This window comes from Herpailurus yagouaroundi, unplaced genomic scaffold, assembly GCF_014898765.1.
Source record: "Herpailurus yagouaroundi ecotype Mexico unplaced genomic scaffold, PumYag 142, whole genome shotgun sequence".
NCBI lineage: Eukaryota > Metazoa > Chordata > Mammalia > Carnivora > Felidae > Herpailurus > Herpailurus yagouaroundi.
The window spans coordinates 41,445,809-41,463,638 of NW_024412397.1; the positions used below are offsets into that span (position 1 = coordinate 41,445,809).

General features: G+C 40.8%; 1 protein-coding gene across 2 annotated transcripts in view; it reads left to right on the forward strand.

Moving 5' to 3' along the window:
- B4GALT6 (beta-1,4-galactosyltransferase 6) overlaps window positions 1–17,830 on the forward strand; it is a 68,238-nt gene that overhangs the window by 21,433 nt on the left and 28,975 nt on the right. The window contains exons 2-3 of one of the 2 annotated variants that reach the window (XM_040479156.1): window positions 1,146–1,262; window positions 8,683–8,796. In XM_040479156.1, the coding sequence (XP_040335090.1) occupies window positions 1,146–1,262; window positions 8,683–8,796 (231 nt within the window). Of the gene's footprint in view, window positions 1–1,145; window positions 1,263–8,682; window positions 8,797–17,830 lie in introns of those variants that run through there. The other variant, XM_040479158.1, reaches the window with a different exon arrangement.

Consider the following 17,830-nt stretch of genomic DNA (forward strand, 5'->3'; position numbering starts at 1 on the left):
GTTTTGCCATGAAAATGATCCTCCTCCCTTTGACTGTGTGGAGTTCATGATGTTTTGGCCATACGATTGGAGAATTTAGAGAAGAAGGGGCTTTAGAGAACAGCCAGGGCAGTACTGCCTTTTTTAGGGGAGGAAGCCAAGATTCGGTGAGCTGTCCAAAGTTATGCCTGCATTGTGCTTGTAGAATCAGGACTGACAAAGAAAGGATCTTTTGATTACTTCTGTGCCTCTCTGAAGAGGCCTGGCATCTCTTAAAGGCAGAGATTTTTGTAATCTTGGTCAATTTACCAGTTTCTCCCAAAGGAAGAAATTTGGGGCCTAGCTCGAAGCACTTAACCACTAAGAATTAAATGTACCAACTTGAAAATGCACATTGATTTTGATTGTGTCTGCTTTTACAATCCTGGTAGGTAGATTTGTGATTCAAAGGGAGTGTAAACGGTCCAAGAAATTAACTCAGTAGAGAGAAATTACCAAAATAGGTATTGATTCTAGGTCATTCTGCCCCCTAACTCTCCTTCCCCAAAGACACTGAGAATTTGCAAGATCTATTGTGAGATTCATATTCATACTAGATGTGGTGATTTATGATATATTTATGATTAGATAAAGGAATGCTTGCCTTTGTTGGAGTTTTGATTTGAGGGAATTAATATAGAATTAGAGAAAGTATATTATGTGATTGTATATTTGTAGTAAAATGCCTTTTTTGAAATTTCTAAGTATATTTTACGGTAGAAAATAATTTATGAATAAAGGAATTATGATATTCAGTTAGTCTCATTCTATTTGATGGACATCACTACTTTTTCATTTTTATTGTTTTAAAAAAGCAGTTGTTTTATGTTTTTGTTGTGTTTTTTTTTTTTATTTTTATTTTTTAAGAAATCTCTATTCCTAACTTGGGGCTCCAACTTAAAACCCTGAGATCAAGAATCCCATGCTCTCCCCACTGAGCCAGCCAAGCACCCCTGTTTTTATAAGTTTTTGATAATGGGAAGTAATCATTTTATATTTCTGTTTTCTCTTTGGACATGCTGATTGAGTCAGTTGGGGTTTGTTGGACAGTTCCTCATTCTATTATTTCATTAAATTAAAAACAAAAGCATACTGAGTCATGATACTTCATCTTTTTTCTTTTGTAGCCAACACGTATCTCTTCATGGTACAAGCTCGAGGAATAATGTTGAGAGAAAATGTGAAAACCATAGGACATATGATCAGGCTGTACACAAACAAGAACACCACACTCAACGGTACAGGTGAGATGGCTAGCTGCTTCCTCCTGCTCTGCTTCTGTTTCTTAATGTTTGTAGCGAAAAGAGGTAAACCAAGTCTCGCAGCCTCTGGTTTTGTCTCTAAGTAACTCTGTTAATGATGAAGGTGTCTCCTACTGACTGTGGGGAGGTTCTTGTACTGCGTGAGCCAGGGCTGTCCCATGTTTTAGGATATGTAAAAGTGTTCTCACAGAGGGGACGGGGGTTTTGTCCAAAGATACTTAATTCTTGCAAACATAAAATGCAAAAAGCTTTTCCAATTCACCTATTGTCAAGAGGAATTAACCACAGAGAGAGTAGTTTATCCATATTAGTCCTTTTGCTGTCTCTCTTTATGCCCATTCTGACTCCTAAAATGTTTTTCAACTATGTCTAGAAAATACTTACTGTTTTTAATTGCAGAAGATTCTTAATAATTGTATGGCTTTTTAAGGGGGCTTCAGGAGAAATTATTGAAGATTGGAAATCCGTAGCTAGCTCTTCTTTAAAAATATTATCTGGAAGTAGACTCTCCATCACAATCACATTTGGTTAAAACTTAATATGCCCAAGTAGTGCTTTAATGAAGGTAGACTTGATGTAAATAGCTTTAACTACTGTGGAAGAATGCTCATGCCCCCATGTGGCAGAGTTTCTGCGGTGTCTCCTGAAGTGTTATTAGAGGTTACTTAAAGGTTTTAATGATTCATTGTCACTTGTTGCATCCTCTATATTCTCATTTTAAGCAGTTAAAATTAAAGATTTGGAGCGCCTGGGTGACTCAGTCGGTTGAGCGTCCGACTTCAGCTCAGGCCATGATCTCACAGCTTGTGAGTTTGAGCCCCGCGTCGGGCTCTGTGCTGATAGCTCAGAGCCTGGAGCCTGCTTCAGATTCTGTGCCTCCTTCTCTCTCTGCCCCAACCCACTCGCATTCTGTCTCTGTCTCTCTCAAAAATAAATAAACATTAAAAAAAAAAAGATTTAATTTATATCTGTAGTTCTCCAATGTGCCATTGTAAACAAGAGGCAGATACACACACACACACACACACACACACACACACACACACACACTATTAATAGGAAGTCCCTATCTTCCAACCATAGATCTTCTTAAAATGTCTGTTAAGGTGGGTAATAGTTTTACCCTTCTAAAAAATTCAAGACTGTATCATATTGATTCTTAATTTAATTTCACACGTGCTTCTGCAAAATCCATTCTAGCCATTTGCCTGATTTGTTTGATGATGTCACAAATCAAAACACTCTTGTTTTCTCCCTTTTTTTTTTTTTAATTTTTTTTTCAACATTTTTATTTATTTTTGGGACAGAGAGAGACAGAGCATGAACGGGGGAGGGGCAGAGAGAGAGGGAGACACAGAATCGGAAACAGGCTCCAGGCTCCGAGCCATCAGCCCAGAGCCTGACGCGGGGCTCGAACTCACGGAACGCGAGATCGTGACCTGGCTGAAGTCGGACGCTTAACCAACTGCGCCACCCAGGCGCCCCATCTCCCTTTTAACTTTAAAGGAATTTCTTTTAGAAAGACTGTCATTGTACTTGGAATTTTAATAGTATAGTAAAAATCTTGTTAACTGGTCTTCTGCTTTAATTGGTCTTCTGAGTAGTAGGTCAATGTTAGGAGCAGTTTAAACATTATAAAAGCTTCTTTAGGACTTGTTCTGGTTGAATAAGTTGATTGTGAAAGTGTTCACTAAAAGTTCACTCCACTGAACAGAAATACTCAGCATCTTTAGGTTACTGTATTCGTATAAGGGAGTGCTGGACTTCTGTGCATGATCAGGTTCTTTTCCTGGGGCATGAATAAGTTTTATGTGAGAACATTGAGCTTGATTAAGAGAATTTATTACTGAGTCAAGACCCCACAACTGGAAGACAAGAAAGAAATGGGGAAATCCTCTTTTCCCCTTTACCATCTCATATTTTCTTTCTTTTAAAAAAATTTTTTTTAATGTTTACTTATTCTGAGAGAGAGAGAGAGAGTTAGAGTATGAGTGGGGGAGGGGCAGAGAGAGAGGGAGACACAGAATCTGAAGCAGGCTCCAGGCTCTGAGCTGTCAGCACAGAGCCCGACGCAGGGCTCGAACTCACAAACTGTGAGATCATGACCCGGGCTGAAGTTGGACGCTCAACCGATTGAGCCACACAGGTGCCCCTTCCATCTTGTATTTTCAGTAGTGACCCAACAACTAATGCCAGCTTTGGTAAGAGTTGGCTTACTTTTGTCAACCTTTGAAAACTTTTCACATGGTTCCTTCACTGGTGGTAACACTGTTCTCTGGGGACAGTCATTGTATCAGCTACAGATCGGGATTGGTCATAAGAAAGACCCGGCTGCAGTGGCTTAAGCACATGAGGCTTTATATTCTTATGTCTGGAAGTTGGCTATCTGTGGCTGTGGTGGAGAGTGTCCTCACACGCCTTCCATCTTCTGTTCTGTCACAGAGTTTTGAGTCTGAGGTTGTTATAGGGCCCCGGTCCTTATATTTGTACTTGGGTCAGTAAGAAGGAAGAAAGGAAGAGGGAAGAACAGAGGGACCCTTTTAAGGAGACTTCCCAGAAGTTTCACATGGTATCTTTGTTTAAATCTCGTTGGCCAGGACTTTGTTATAACGGGCTATAAATTACAGTCTTTGAGCTGGGTACACTGGTGCTTTGAATGAAATTGGGGTTCTGTTACCTAAGGAGAAAGAGAAAATGGAGTTTGAGTAGGCAACTGTGAGGCTTTTGCCATGTTCACTGATATTGAACAATTGGTATAGTTAGTGTACTTTACTAAATACTGGAGATACAACATTAAGAACAATATCCTCCCTTTGTATGAGGATCTCTAGGCTTTTGGGAGAGATGGAAGCATACATGGTTATTTATAATACTGTTATTTCTTTTCTTTTAAGTTTATTCATTTTGGGAGAGAGAGAGAGTGTGTGCGTGTGTGCGCGTGCAAGCACGGGTGTGTGTGAGTGGGTGAGGGGCAGAGAGAGAGAGAATCCCAAACAGGCTCCATGCTCAGCACAGAGTCTGACCCAGGGCTCAATCCCATGACCTTGAGACTATGACCTGAGTGGAAATCAAGAGTCAGATGCTTAACTGGCTGAGCCATCCAGGTGCACCAATATAATGCAGTTTATTTCTGCACAGACACAGATATAATCTGCAAAAAGGAGATAATGGCCAATAAGGTGTACAAAGAGCTAACTGAACTCTAGGGGAAAATCGATTAACATGTACTGGCTCATTTAAAATTTAACACTTGATCGCAAATAGATTGTGATATTTCTAAGCACACATTTGATTTCAGAAAAGGGTTTTTAACTTCTTACCTGGCTTTCTGAAGCACCAAATGTAAATACATACTGTATGTAATACTTTTGTAAAGAAATTACACACTCTTATGATCAAATGATGCTTTGCCTTATAGCTACAGAGTTAGTCAAGTTTAGAAAACAAGATGTAATCAGTGAATAATTACTGATTCAGAGGATAGTTGTCATGCAGCGTTGGAAGTGGTAGGTTTGTTAGAAATAACCCAGCACACTTCCTCGTTTGATAGATGCAGGGTCTGAGACGCCACAGGCAACATACCATAAGGCAGTGGTAAACAGGCTAGAACTCTCACTGAGTTTCTGTACCTGTTTTAAGCTGCCGTTTGTGGGAAAAACTACGCCCTTGAGGGTCCTTTTTCCATTAGTCATAAGGTCCTATGAGAGCTGAGGAGGGGACCTGCCCAGCAGTTTTCATTCTGTGTCTCTCTTTCCTTCAGGTGTGGCTCTAGAAGAGAGGAAGAAGGCTGGGGGCCCAGAACTCATTGTGTTTTCATCCATCCATTCATTAGATGAAATAATGTCTATATTTTACAGCAGTTGTGGTAGATCAGTCTCAACTGCATCTATCATGCATAACCTTTTAAAACTGCTCCTGATTTTGAAAGCAGTGGTTCTACTTGATGGGCCTAAGCACTTTTGTGGGAATAATGATTTTGTGGGTTTATTACAGTATAGTCTCCAAAAGCTTAAATTGTTGGCTGTATTATCAGTTGTGAGGTGTTCATTTACAGTAATTTTTTTTACCATGTTGTAGATACTTTATTAGATACTGGAAATCAAAGGCAATTTGATTTCACAAAAAAGATATTCAGACTAGTGGCAGGGGTTGAGTGGATGGATTTATACATAATACATTGGGATGACATAAGTCCCACTGGACGCAGTACTCAAGGGGTGTGGAGACTTTTCTGTAAGTCTGGCAATGAGTTGAGACCCTTATGATCATTTGTGATGATGTGGACAAGAATAACATGTTTAGCTCCAAAACTTTGTGTTTAAAGGAAGTGAATATATTCCTGCTGTGTGTCTTTGAGGTTTGTTTTATTTTTAATGGTTCTTTAAAAACTGATGCAAGTGTACTTTGCGAAAGACTCAGTCATTCTAGCACTAAAATAAAAAGTGAAACAATCCTCCAGACCTCCTGTTGCCACCAGGCTTCCCAGGGGGAGCTATCGTTAACAGTTTGTTTTACAGAAATGTCTAGAGAGTTTATAACTTCTGTGAGTTGGATGTAGATTTATAGAATCATAGCATGTGGCTAAAAGAAGGAGCCAGACATTAATAACAAGAAATAATAAATTATGCACCATAAGAAAATACTCTTATTTAAAGTTAACTACATGACATGAAGAAATTGCTTGGGAATTTTGAGAAAGTTAATATTTATCTGCCTCAGGATTATAAGAAAATGAATCTTCTGAACACATAAAGGCCAGGGACAACCTTATTTATCTGCTGTTTTTAGCTCCTACAAATGCATAGTGTATAGTAAATGCCTACTGTAGTACGAGTCCCCATAAATGAAGAAAAGTTTTTTGAATATAACTTGAAATTTGATCTATATCTGGATATATTTTTTAAAAAGCATCTTAAGGAGGGGCGCCTGGGTGGCTCAGTCGGTTAAGCGTCCGACTTCGGCTCAGGTCATGATCTCGCGGTTCGTGAGTTCAAGCCCCGCGTCGGGCTCTGTGCTGACGGCTCAGAGCCTGGAGCCTGTTTCCGATTCTGTGTCTCCCTCTCTCTCTCTGACCCTCCCCCGTTCATGCTCTGTCTCTCTCTGTCTCAAAAATAAATAAAAACGTTAAAAAAAAAATTAAAAAAAGCATCTTAAGGAAAGAATCAGAACTTTAATGGACTTAACACTTGTTTTATGTTCAGTATCTTAAATCATTCAGATATATATGGGGGACATGTAGGGTGTGGACTGCTACAGGGGTCTCCATGCTCTTGGTGTGTCCCTGGGCTTACAAAACAATTAATGTCCAGTAAATGCCCCCTCCCCTTTGGGTTGGAGGATTTTCTTTGTTGAGTGCTTTCCAGGGCTCCTCTGGAGAGGGGCATTGGGAGGATTCTGTCGCTGGGGCTTTCCAGCTTCCTGGTGGAATAGGCCTTAGCAGTTGTACATCTTATCGTGGGGTTTCCTGGCAGTAAATGCACTTCCCTTAAAACCTTCCCCGTGCCCTGCCAAATTCATAACTGGGATTTCCATGTAGTCCTTTAGAATTGGACCTTCTCCTCCAGCTTCTGTCTTCTCCTTGGTACCAGATCCCCTTATACCTCCTCTTGCAGCCTCTGCAGGGTCCCGTCCAGCAGGTGTGCCTGGGGGTGGGGAGAGTCTCTTTGCTCAGAAGTGCCATCCTAGAGCCCGGGCTGCATCCCTTGTCAAATTCATTTTGATGATGAGTGAATATCTGTTAGGCAAAAAGTATGCAGGTGTTTGGTATTTGATTATTCTAATATAATTCATATTCAATTGCCAGGATTCTACCATTTTTCCACAGTAAGAGGGTTTAGCTTTTCCAGTTTAGTGAGGTATGTGATTTTTACCTTTCACCTTTTGCTTGCTGGTCACTGACAGACAGGCCTCTTTTTGCAGTCACATGCCTCTTCTCCTCTTTCTTCTCTCTTTTCATGCAGACCAGTTCAGATAGGAATAACTCTTTCAACAGAGCAGATTACTGGAGATTGAGAGAATGTCTTTGCATTTTCCTAAAGTGTCTGCTAGAGCTTCATTTCCTGTGGGGACACGGTGTATGACCTAGGAGACAGACAGTAGTTTGATCAGCTGTTTCCGAGTCTTGTCTCTTACTGCGTGTTGGTCTCATTCTCTTAGACTGGCCTCATTTTACATAGAGGTCATGGTTCTCAGGCCTGAATCTCAGAACCTTGTTACAGAAAGGGCCGAAACATGATCTCTTTGGTTCCAAGTTCAAAATTCCTAAGGTTCTAACTGTCCCAGGTTAAGTCACATGCACATCTCTGAACCAGTCACTCATAGCTCTAGTCAGTGAATATATATATGGGCTCCAGATTGTTCTGAGCATTTCTCTAACTGAAACCTGAAAATGGCTACATGAGGTAGGCACAGGTGGGAAACTACATTGTCTTGCCCTGTGCCACAAAGCTAGGGCATTTTGGAGCAAGGATTTGAACTTCCCATTTGACTTTGGCACCCTAACTAGTGCCCTGTATGCTGTATAACTTGCAGTATCTAAAAATAATGGACCTAACATGAGATAGAGCTTCACAGCTCCCCAGGGACTGCAACCTGCTATTGGGAATGAGTAATTTAAAGATTTAAAATGGGGGGGCGCCTGGGTGGCTCAGTCGGTTAAGCATCCGACTTCAGCTCAGTTCACAATCTCGCGGTTCGTGAGTTTGAGCCCCACGTCAGGCTCTGGGCTGATGGCTCAGAGCCTGGAGCCTGCTTCCGATTCTGTGTCTCCCTCTCTCTCTGCCCCTCCCCCGTTCATGCTCTGTCTCTCTCTGTCTCAAAAATAAATAAACGTTAAAAAAAAATTAAAAAAAAAAAGATTTAAAATGGACCGTATTACAGAAGTAACTTGAGTGGTAAATCTCAGTTTCTTAAGTGTGGGGTGGTGAGAAAACATTACTCCCACCCCTCTGCTCCGTGGTTACTAGAAGCACTGTGCTGTGACGGTGTGGTTGTCCAGGATACCCTTGGCCGTTTGACGGTGGAGAGGATTCCCTGGTATACTTTCACATTCCCTTTTGATCTTGCTCAGCCAGGGGAGGGATGGGAGCAGGTGTTCTCCTATGGTTACAGATAAGCCTGCTCTGTATGTATGCACAGATCTGGCCAGGCTGCTCTCTAGACTTTTCCCCAGTTCCCTTGGGAAATCATGCTGCGAGGTCTTTTCTAGCAGCAGTGAAGGGTGAATGGGAGAGTAGCCACGGCAGCTGCGTTTGCTTTTCTCTAGTTCTTTGTAGATAATTGCTTTTAAGTACTTCTGTAGATTGCATACTGTAGGCCTTCTCACAGTGGTAGTGACATATTTCATACTAGGAGCAAAGCAAAAGGCAGTTTTTTGGTTGTAACTTTTTTCTCTCTCTCCAAGATTATCCTGAAGGCAATAATTCAAGTGATTATCTTGTTCAAACAACAACATATCTTCCGGAAAACTTCACATATTCACCATATCTCCCCTGCCCAGAAAAACTGCCTTATATGCGTAAGTGTCATCTAATTTTGACTTAACTGTTTGCTTATGTTATAATAAAATAATACAAATCATATGGTTTGAGCACATCATGCTCAGATCATTAACTGTGGGTGCTAATGTTCATGTTATGTAGCATGTTACTTGATATTTCTTTTTTGGACAAAGCATTTTTTTGGGGTGGGAGGGAGATTGAAAAGTTGAAGAAAAAGCTTATCGCTTACCCAGAAGCAACCTCTATTGTGAGTTTGATATGTGTTCTTACAGGTTATTTAAAAAAATTTTTTTACAGAAATAGGTAGACAGTTATAATGTCTCAAAGGTGTTAAGAATTTATATAAATTGTCTTAAGATTACAATTATTTCTAGAATTTGCTTGCTTAATTAAAAAAATTTTTTTAAAATATTTATTTTTGAGAGAGAGAGAGAGAGAGTGCCAGCATGAGTGGGGGAGGGGCAGAGAGAGAGGGAGACAGAATTGGAAGTAGGCTTCAGGCTCTGAGCTGTCAGCACAGAGCCCGATTCAGAGCTCAAACTCACCAACCGTGAGATCATGACCTGAGCTGAAGTCGGACTGAGCCACCCAGGCGCCCTTCCTTAATTTTTTTAGAACTATCCACATTGATACATATAGATCTACTTATTTTCCTTAATTACTGTATTGTACATGTTTGAATAAGGGTACTCCATTTCATTTACCTTTTTCCCTGCTGATGGAAATTTACATGGTTTCCACTTTTTTGCTATCACAAAGTAGTGTTATTGGGAGCAGCACGGTACAGATTTCTCTGCATGTGGTACATATATGCTTGAGGGTTCATCCCTAGAACTGGAGTTGCTACATAGGCTGGCTTGGTTTTGCACCAAAGGAGCTGTACCAGTTTATTTTTATTTTTATTTTCATTTTTTTCAAGGGCTTATTTATTTTTGAGAGAGAGAGACAGAGAGCACGTGAGCAGAGAAGGGCAGAGAGAGGGGGGGAGAGAGAATGCCAAGCAGGCCCTGTGCTGTCAGCACAGAGCCCATTGTGGGGCTCAATCCCACTTACTGTGAGATCATGACCTGAGTCGAAACCAAGAGTCTGACGCTTAACCAACTGAACCACCCAGGTGCCCTGGAGCTGTACCAGTTTATATCCTCAACATCAAAGCATGAATGTAACTATTTTGATATTGATAGACTTTTAAATTTTTGCTAATGTGATAAAAATATGTTTTCTAATTTGTTAGATAAAAAATGACATCTCATTGTTTGGATTTTCACTTTTCTCATTAGTAATAGGTTTGAGTAACTTTTGATGGGTTAGTGAGTGGTTTTGAATTTTCTCTCCTGTGACTCACTCAGTTGTGTGCTTTATTGATTCCATATTGGTTAATTGGGCTTTTGTCCTGATTAATGGAAGTTCTTTACATATATTCCAACAGTGACCTATTGTCTGCTGTATGTATTGTATAACAGCTTTTCACAGTCCTTGGCTTGTCTTTTCATTTTGTTGATGGAATCTTCTGTTTTATAGAAGTTTAAAGTTACGATATTTTCAAGTGTATCAATCGTGTTAAAGTTTTTGCTTTTTCTGTCTCAAGAAAGCTTTCTATATTACTCCAAGGCCGTACAAATACTCTTTTATTTCCTTCTGATAGTTTTACCATTTTGTACTTAACTTTTGTGTATGAGATAGCAACAAAGATGGTGTATTTTAAAAGTATGTATTTTTAAAAATACATATTTTTTCAAAATTATGAAAACAGTACATGATCATTAAAAAGCCCACTATAATCACTCAGAAGCTGCAGGGCTATCATTTTGGCATTTTTTTCTTTGTATGTTTCCCCTCCCCCAATTTTAAGCATGCTCTGTACAGATAAGCTTATATGTTGATTTTTATGTAATTAAAAAATTAAATAAATATCCTTTTGAATTGCTTATTTATCCTTGGGTTCTAAAGCACTCAGTATCAAAATGTGTTTTTTATGTCTTTACATAAGTATTCTTTCTTGAAGAAATTGGCCTTTGCCTATCATATTTATAAACTGAAAGTTTATCGTTGGTAAATTATCGAAATTATATATTTACAATCAAGAGTCTCCTTTCAATGTCATCTAAGGCCATGGGTCTCAAATTCGGGGGTGCATCAGAATCAGCTGGGTAGTCTTAAAATTCAAGTTGCTGTGCTCCACATTCGGAGTTTCAGACTCCATACATCTTGAGTGGGGTCTGAGAATTTTCATTCCTAACAGGTTCCTGGGTGCTGGTGATCCTTGGGCCACACTTTGAGAGCCACCAATCTAGAGTACGTCCTACTCTAGCCACCAGCCTAGAGTAGGCTATATCAGGCCTGAGGAACTTTTGTGATTCTTGGTCCCAACCTCTAAGTGATTTTATTAATCTGACAGGGGGCATGGGTATTTTAAAAAAGATTCTCACTTGACTCGAATCTTCCTGTCTCTTTGCTGTCTTATAATAGAGAATGAAGCTATGATTTTTGTGGCCGTGTATTTGTCATTACTTTGTTATTGCAGCCCTGGTTTTCTAAAAATGAATGTTTTTGTCTGTGCAGTACTGAAACCACTAAGTAATGTTCTGTTGAAATATTGATTACAATAATTTCATTTTCATAATTTGCATATTCAAGGGTTTACAGTCTTAGGAAATCTTTCTGTTCTCGGTTTAGTTGCCATTTTCTTAATTACTGCTTTATGGGTACTAATTAAACTCTGTTTAAAAGCATCTGCCTGCCAGGCCTTCCTGCTAGCACTGCTCTCCTCCAGCCCAGAACTTGTAAATGTCCCTGTCGTGGTGCTGGAGAGACTCTGTCAGGCCTGCTGCGCACTCACTGCCCTGTCACTGAATGTCCTGCTGCTACTGCTCCTTATCACTGCTTCCGTCAGAGTCTTCTTCACAAGAGAGGATCACACTGGTTGGGCGAGCCACCTTTTCACAGAAGGCCTCCTCATGGGCTGCTGGCTTTGGGTCCAGCACCACCCCCATGTCGTAGTTAGAAGATTGGTCATGTACAAATAACTACTTAGAACGGGGCCGTGGGAACAGCCAATATAATGAGGCTTCTTCCAAGAGGGCCTTACTTGAGCCATCCAGGAGAGCCCCTTCACTGAGTCATGTGACCTCTGCAAAATAGAGCCTCACTTCACCTATCTGTAAACTAGGGAGTATTGTATCAACTTCACAGTGTTGCAAGGATAAAAAGAAGTGCAGTGCTTTAAGCTTGATAGACATTAGTTTGATATTCTCTTTCTTCCTCACTGCTTTGATGGAGCTACACATTGTGATGATCAAGGGAATGAGAAACCTGGGAGAAATGGGTGGAGTTAAGGGGTTTTGTACTTAGCTATGTATCCCTATTTTTTTTTTAAGTTCACAGGATTATTTCCCATTGAAAATAGAGAATGGCATACCAAAATACCTAAGTGCAAGATCTTTTTATAATATCGCACAAAATAATTGAATGCAGTATCTCCCTAAATAATAGTTAAACGAAGTCCGTGTAGGGAGAAGATCTACTTTGATGAAAACTGTCCAAGTATGAATGATACTTAATTTTCCTGTAATTTTCACCAAAAGTGAAGTTGAGGCTTAACATTGGTGTGTTTGATTATCTAGCTGTAGCTTCTTTTTTATTTTTCTCTAGTGGAGCAATGGGACTGCCAGCACTGGATTACCATAGAGATAAACTTGTGGCTTTTCCAGTTGGAATTTAGATAAAATGGATTTCATGGATTTCAGCAATATTTTACATTCAGTCAATTATACCGTAAAATCTATTTTATAAATTTTTTTTAATGTTTGTTTATTTCTGAGACAGAGAGAGACAGAGCATGAGTGGGGGAGGGGCAGACACAGGATCTGAAGCAGGCTCCAGGCTCTGAACTGTCAGCACAGAGCCCGATGCAGGCCTTGAACTCAAAGATCATGAGATCATGACCTGAGCCAAAGTCAGACGCTTAACCAACTGAGCCACCTAGGCGCCCCTGTAAAATCTGTTTTAATGTGTGTTATTTATACAATATGAGTGACTTCTTTGTCACTGTTAGTATTTATAGATCCTCCAGAGGGCTAATCCATTTTCAGCTTTCTTAAATTTATGTGAGACTCTCCTAGCTAACAAAGTAAAGTAGAAATTTCACTTTTTCCAGACCTAAAAAATAACAAGCGCTTAGCCTGGATGGTTTGATTTTTGTGAGTGAAGCAGAGTGGGGAAAATGTCATTTGTGTACTTTGCATTAAAATGAAGGTAGACTTGCCTGGAGTTTTCCTATCTCTTAATTCTTTGAACAGAATACATTTCCAGTAACTTTCATATATTTTGTCCTTACTGTTTGTGGAATATTTCCTTTATGGTTTAACCTTGGTAATTGCTATAGTTGCTAGACTTAGGAATATAACAAAAGCTATAAGGACTTTTTGAGATGAATTTCAATAACTCAAATGAAAATCAGGAGAAAGGGACAAGACAAGTACACTTCAGAGAAGCCCAAAGAATATGTACTATGACAAACCATCATGCACATGTGTACTGTAAAAAGAGATGGGGACCATTTTCGAGTAAACCATGGCTGCACATGTAGTGGCCTTGGGTTGTTCACAGGGGCAGGCAGAGGAGACACGAAGCTGAATGGCCCTGTGTCTAACAGCCAGAGCAGGTAACACGCTCACAGAAAGGCAGCGTCGTCACTATGAATGGGTTGTTATGTGATGAAAGGGAACCTATGGTTCATTCGAAAAGGAAAAGGGAGATGTCAGTGAGAGGGGACATTGTAATTGGCTCTTGCAAGATAGTTCACTAGTAGCTGAGGTAACAGTGTCAGAGCCTGAAGGGTTCTGTGAGAATGGAGGGTGGTCTGCTGTGACCAGGGTGGGAAGTGAGGCTGGACGGGGAGGGGAGGGGCCTTGAGGGCCATGTGGGTTCCAGGAGTCCCTGGGCATCCATGAGATAGGCCTCAGAGGGAGCAGGGCCCTTGAACATATATGCAAAGGGTTGATTTGTGGCCTGTGTGCCTATCTCTAGGATGAGTGTGCAGTTTTCAAAGGGTCTGGGGCAAAAAAGGATAAAACAAAATGAACAAAGACCACTGCTTTAAGCAGATGAATAGTGTGACTAAGATGGTATTCAGAAAGATTATTCTGATGAGAAGTGGAAAAATGGATGAAAATGGGAAAATACTAGAACCTGGAAGACCAGCAAGGAGCTTTCTGCCTGGGCCAAGAGGAATGACAAGAGCATATGCCGAGGCTGTGGCATTGGAGAGAGGACAAGGCACCAAAAAGAAGCTCTAGGGGTGCCATCGGCTAGATGTGGTGGCCAACCAAGGGATCAGGGTTAATGAGCAAGTTTCTGGCTTGGTGATTGCTAACTGAAACAAGTAATGGAGGATAAACATCACATTTGGAGAATAAGGAAGTTAATGAGGAAGTTAGGCTTGGGCCTTGTTTAAAGCTCAGGAGAGTTAATTTGGGGTCTGAATTTCATCAAAGAGATCTGGGCTAGAAACAGAGGAAGTGAGACGGGAATGCTAAGGGTGGGTCCCTGGAGAATACTGGCACTTGTGGGGGCAACGGGTAGTCAGTAGCAGAAGAGAGAACTGTCAGGGACATGAAGGAGTCAGGGAGCAGTGTCCCAGAGGCTAATGAGGACACAGTTTTGAGGAGAGAATGTTCTGTCTTGTGACATACCTCAAAGCAGATGGAATGAAGACCTGTGACAAGCCATTGAGTGTGGCATAGAGAAAACAGAGGCGACACCAAATGCAGTCTCAGTAGAGGGGTAGGGTAGGGTGCAAAAGACACTGTCCGGAGAAGTGACTCAGAGGGATATAAAAACTTGTTGGTTAAAAAAAAAGTGTGGTGGGAAAGGGAAGTAGAATGGAGGAAGGTATCTGGAGGAGGTGGGGGCAAGGGAAGAACTCTTTAGGAAGATACGGACCTGAGCAAGTTTTGGGGAATTCCAGAGAGACTCTCGAGATGGTAAATATAAGGAAGCAGAAGGGAAGTATCCATGGAGCCAGATTCTGGAGAAGTTTACAGGAAACAGAAGTAGGTTCAAGTCAAGGAATTAGCCTTGGAAAGCAAGAACCTCTTCTCCCCTGAGGCAAGAGTGTATATAGTTCATTGGGAGATGAGGTGGAGAAAGTTAAGGGGGTTCATGCCTATTCAGTGTTCCTGATAAAGTGGGAGGCCATATACATATGAGAGGTTGGCCAGGAAGGCGGGACTCAGTGGTGGGCAGTTCCCGCAACTGAAATGTGTTCATGTCCAGCTGTGTGGCCACAAACATAATTCAGGGGTGTCTACTGACATAGGAGCTTTGAGAATGGGTCCAGTAACCTTCATTCTAAACAGCTATGCCTCGTGATTCTTAGCCACATGACCAAAATTACTGAGCTGCTTATTAGAAGACCAGATAGACCGGGCAAATGAGGATATAGCAGAGAGAAATTTAAGCCAGAGCTGACTGGCTTTCAATTCTGACACTGCCAGTCCTCCTAGGTAATGGTGATGCTTAAGGTATGAATACAGATCAGAGTTTATAAGGATGATGTACTAAATAAATAAAAAAGAAAGAAAGAAAGAAAGAAAGAAAGAAAGAAAGAAAGATATACAGGGGAGGGGAGAGTACTTCCTGGTCAGTAAACAAGGCTGGATATTTGAAGGTGGTACAATTAAAAATCACAAACTTCAAAGGAGGTGAATTCATGAAAGAAGGAAGTGTGTGTGTGTGTGTGTGTGTGTGTGTGTGTGTGTGTGTGTGTGTTTGTAGAGTGTAGCTGTAAGTCTGTAGAATACTTTCTTTTATCCCTGGCTCCAAGACTGTAGACCTAGGAAAGCAAGCATTTGGCACAGTTTGAAAGGGAGAACACTTTTTCATTTAAGATGAGGAGTAGGGTGGTATTCTAGGGAAGACACTGAAGTACAGTATATGGAAGCTTCTTGGCAATGAAATGGTTCCAGGAAACATTTGAAATCACGGGAGGAGTATATGATATACCATATTTTCTTGACAAGATACATTATAAATTTCATAACAGCTTTTTGGGAACAAGAAAGAAGCAGTACATTAAATGCACACATTGTAGGGTGTGTCCCTCTGTCAGGATGCGAAAACATAAGTCAGTGCATATCTCAGAGTTGAGGAAATACAATAATAGTTGTGGATTATGACACTAAAGGAGATGGTCAGTTTATCAATAGCTGGGGACTAAGAAAACAGTGTGGAAGACGTGATAAAGGCTGCAGGGCTTTCAAGGGGGGACCAAAGGTTCATTGGGTGGTTTATGAGGGAAAGGTGAGGACAAAAAGCAAAGACTGTTAACTGGAGGTTCAGGTAGTCATTCAGAGTAAAGTGAGAGAAAACTATAAGCAAGGGAAGAAATTGGGTGTTAAGAGCTGTGTGTTGTGACCAGGATTAGGAGATGAGAACTTGGGCTGTATGGAGGCTGTTTTTTTGGGTCATTTACGTGTGGGACACCTGTTGCACAAATGGTTTACAGGCATATTTTAGTACCTGGTAGAGCCAAGGGGTGGAAATAAAGTAGGAAGGAAGCAGAAAGAGAGGTGAGACAAGATTGGACATGGCCAGCTTTGCCATTCCTACCCATTCATCCATCCATCCATCCATCCATCCATCCATCCATCCAGTGTCCAGGCATTGCCCTTCGCATTGGTGATGTGTGGCTAAAAACCTCTCTATGTTTAGAATACTTAGATTTGGTCACTTCAGGAGTAGTTGAGTAAGAAATCGTGTGTGTAAGTAGGCATAAAATTCCAGAAGTTGAGAAGCCTAAGTAGTTCCCTATTGGGAATAGGCAGTTTCTAGTGTTGGCCTCAAAGGAGGCAGTGGGTGACTAGGGGGGTGTGATGCCTGATGTAGCTGTTTAGCCTTGAGCTGTGTGTGCTCAGGCAGCAGCTCAGGGGGAGTGGGAGAGAATGTGTATCTTAACATAACAATCCATTTTTTGACTTTGGAGAGGAATTCACCCGATGGGATATTTCTTTGGGAAATTCATGTCTTTCTCAACACTGTCAATCAGATCTTTGGGTTGTGCACATTTGAAACCCTGAGGGCAAAGTGGTGATAAAAATCAGAGTATCCAGAATTAGGCTTTAGATACCAAAAAATAGATATAGGCCCTGAACTCAGTCACAGGAAGCTGTGGATTTTTAGAGAAAGCAACTCTCTGGCTAGAGATAATATGCCTTACATTTTACTTGAAATGTAAGAAAATGTAAATATAGGTAATTCATATGCATTGACTATTATTTTAAGAATTATGTTTTAATAGAAAAAGTAATATCCTAAGTCATGTGATATGTTGTAGTCCACACTACCATGAGCATGTGGTTTGGGCCTGCACACACCTAATGGACCCCAGGCCCATTTAGGTTTCCAAACTGGGTGGCATTATCACATGTCTTGCTAATTCAGCATTAGAAAATTATAGTAAATACCATATATAACCAATGATGCAACTAAGTTTTTCTCAACACATAATAGAAGTAGTTTGGCATCAGGCTTTGTTGACAGGACTGATGGGTAGCTTACAACTGACTTTTGTTCTTCCACTTGACCTGACCCTCTCATGGACTGGCAGCCCCGATTCTATTCAGGCACCGAGTTCTGCTCCTTCCTTTTAACTCCATCCAGTTCCACCTTCCAAATAGTGAAAATCAAGATTTGATAGATTATGTTATTTACACTTGTGTGCTGATTGGTGGCACTGCTGGATAAATTGATTTCAGAGACTATATTTTTGACTTTTTAATTTCTTTTTTATTTTTTAAAAAATGTTTATTTATTTGTTTTGAGAGACAGGGAGAGAAAGCGTGTGTAGGGGTGGGGCAGAGGAGAGGGAGAGAGAGAGAATCCCAAGTAGGCCCCATGCTGCCAATGCAGAGCCCAACATGGGGCTCGATCCCATGAACTGCGAGATCATGACCTCAGTCGAAATCAAGAGTTGGACGCTAAACCACTTAACCGACTGAGCCACCCAGGCGCCCTGACTTTTTAATTTCTAATTGGGGAGAGAGCATACGT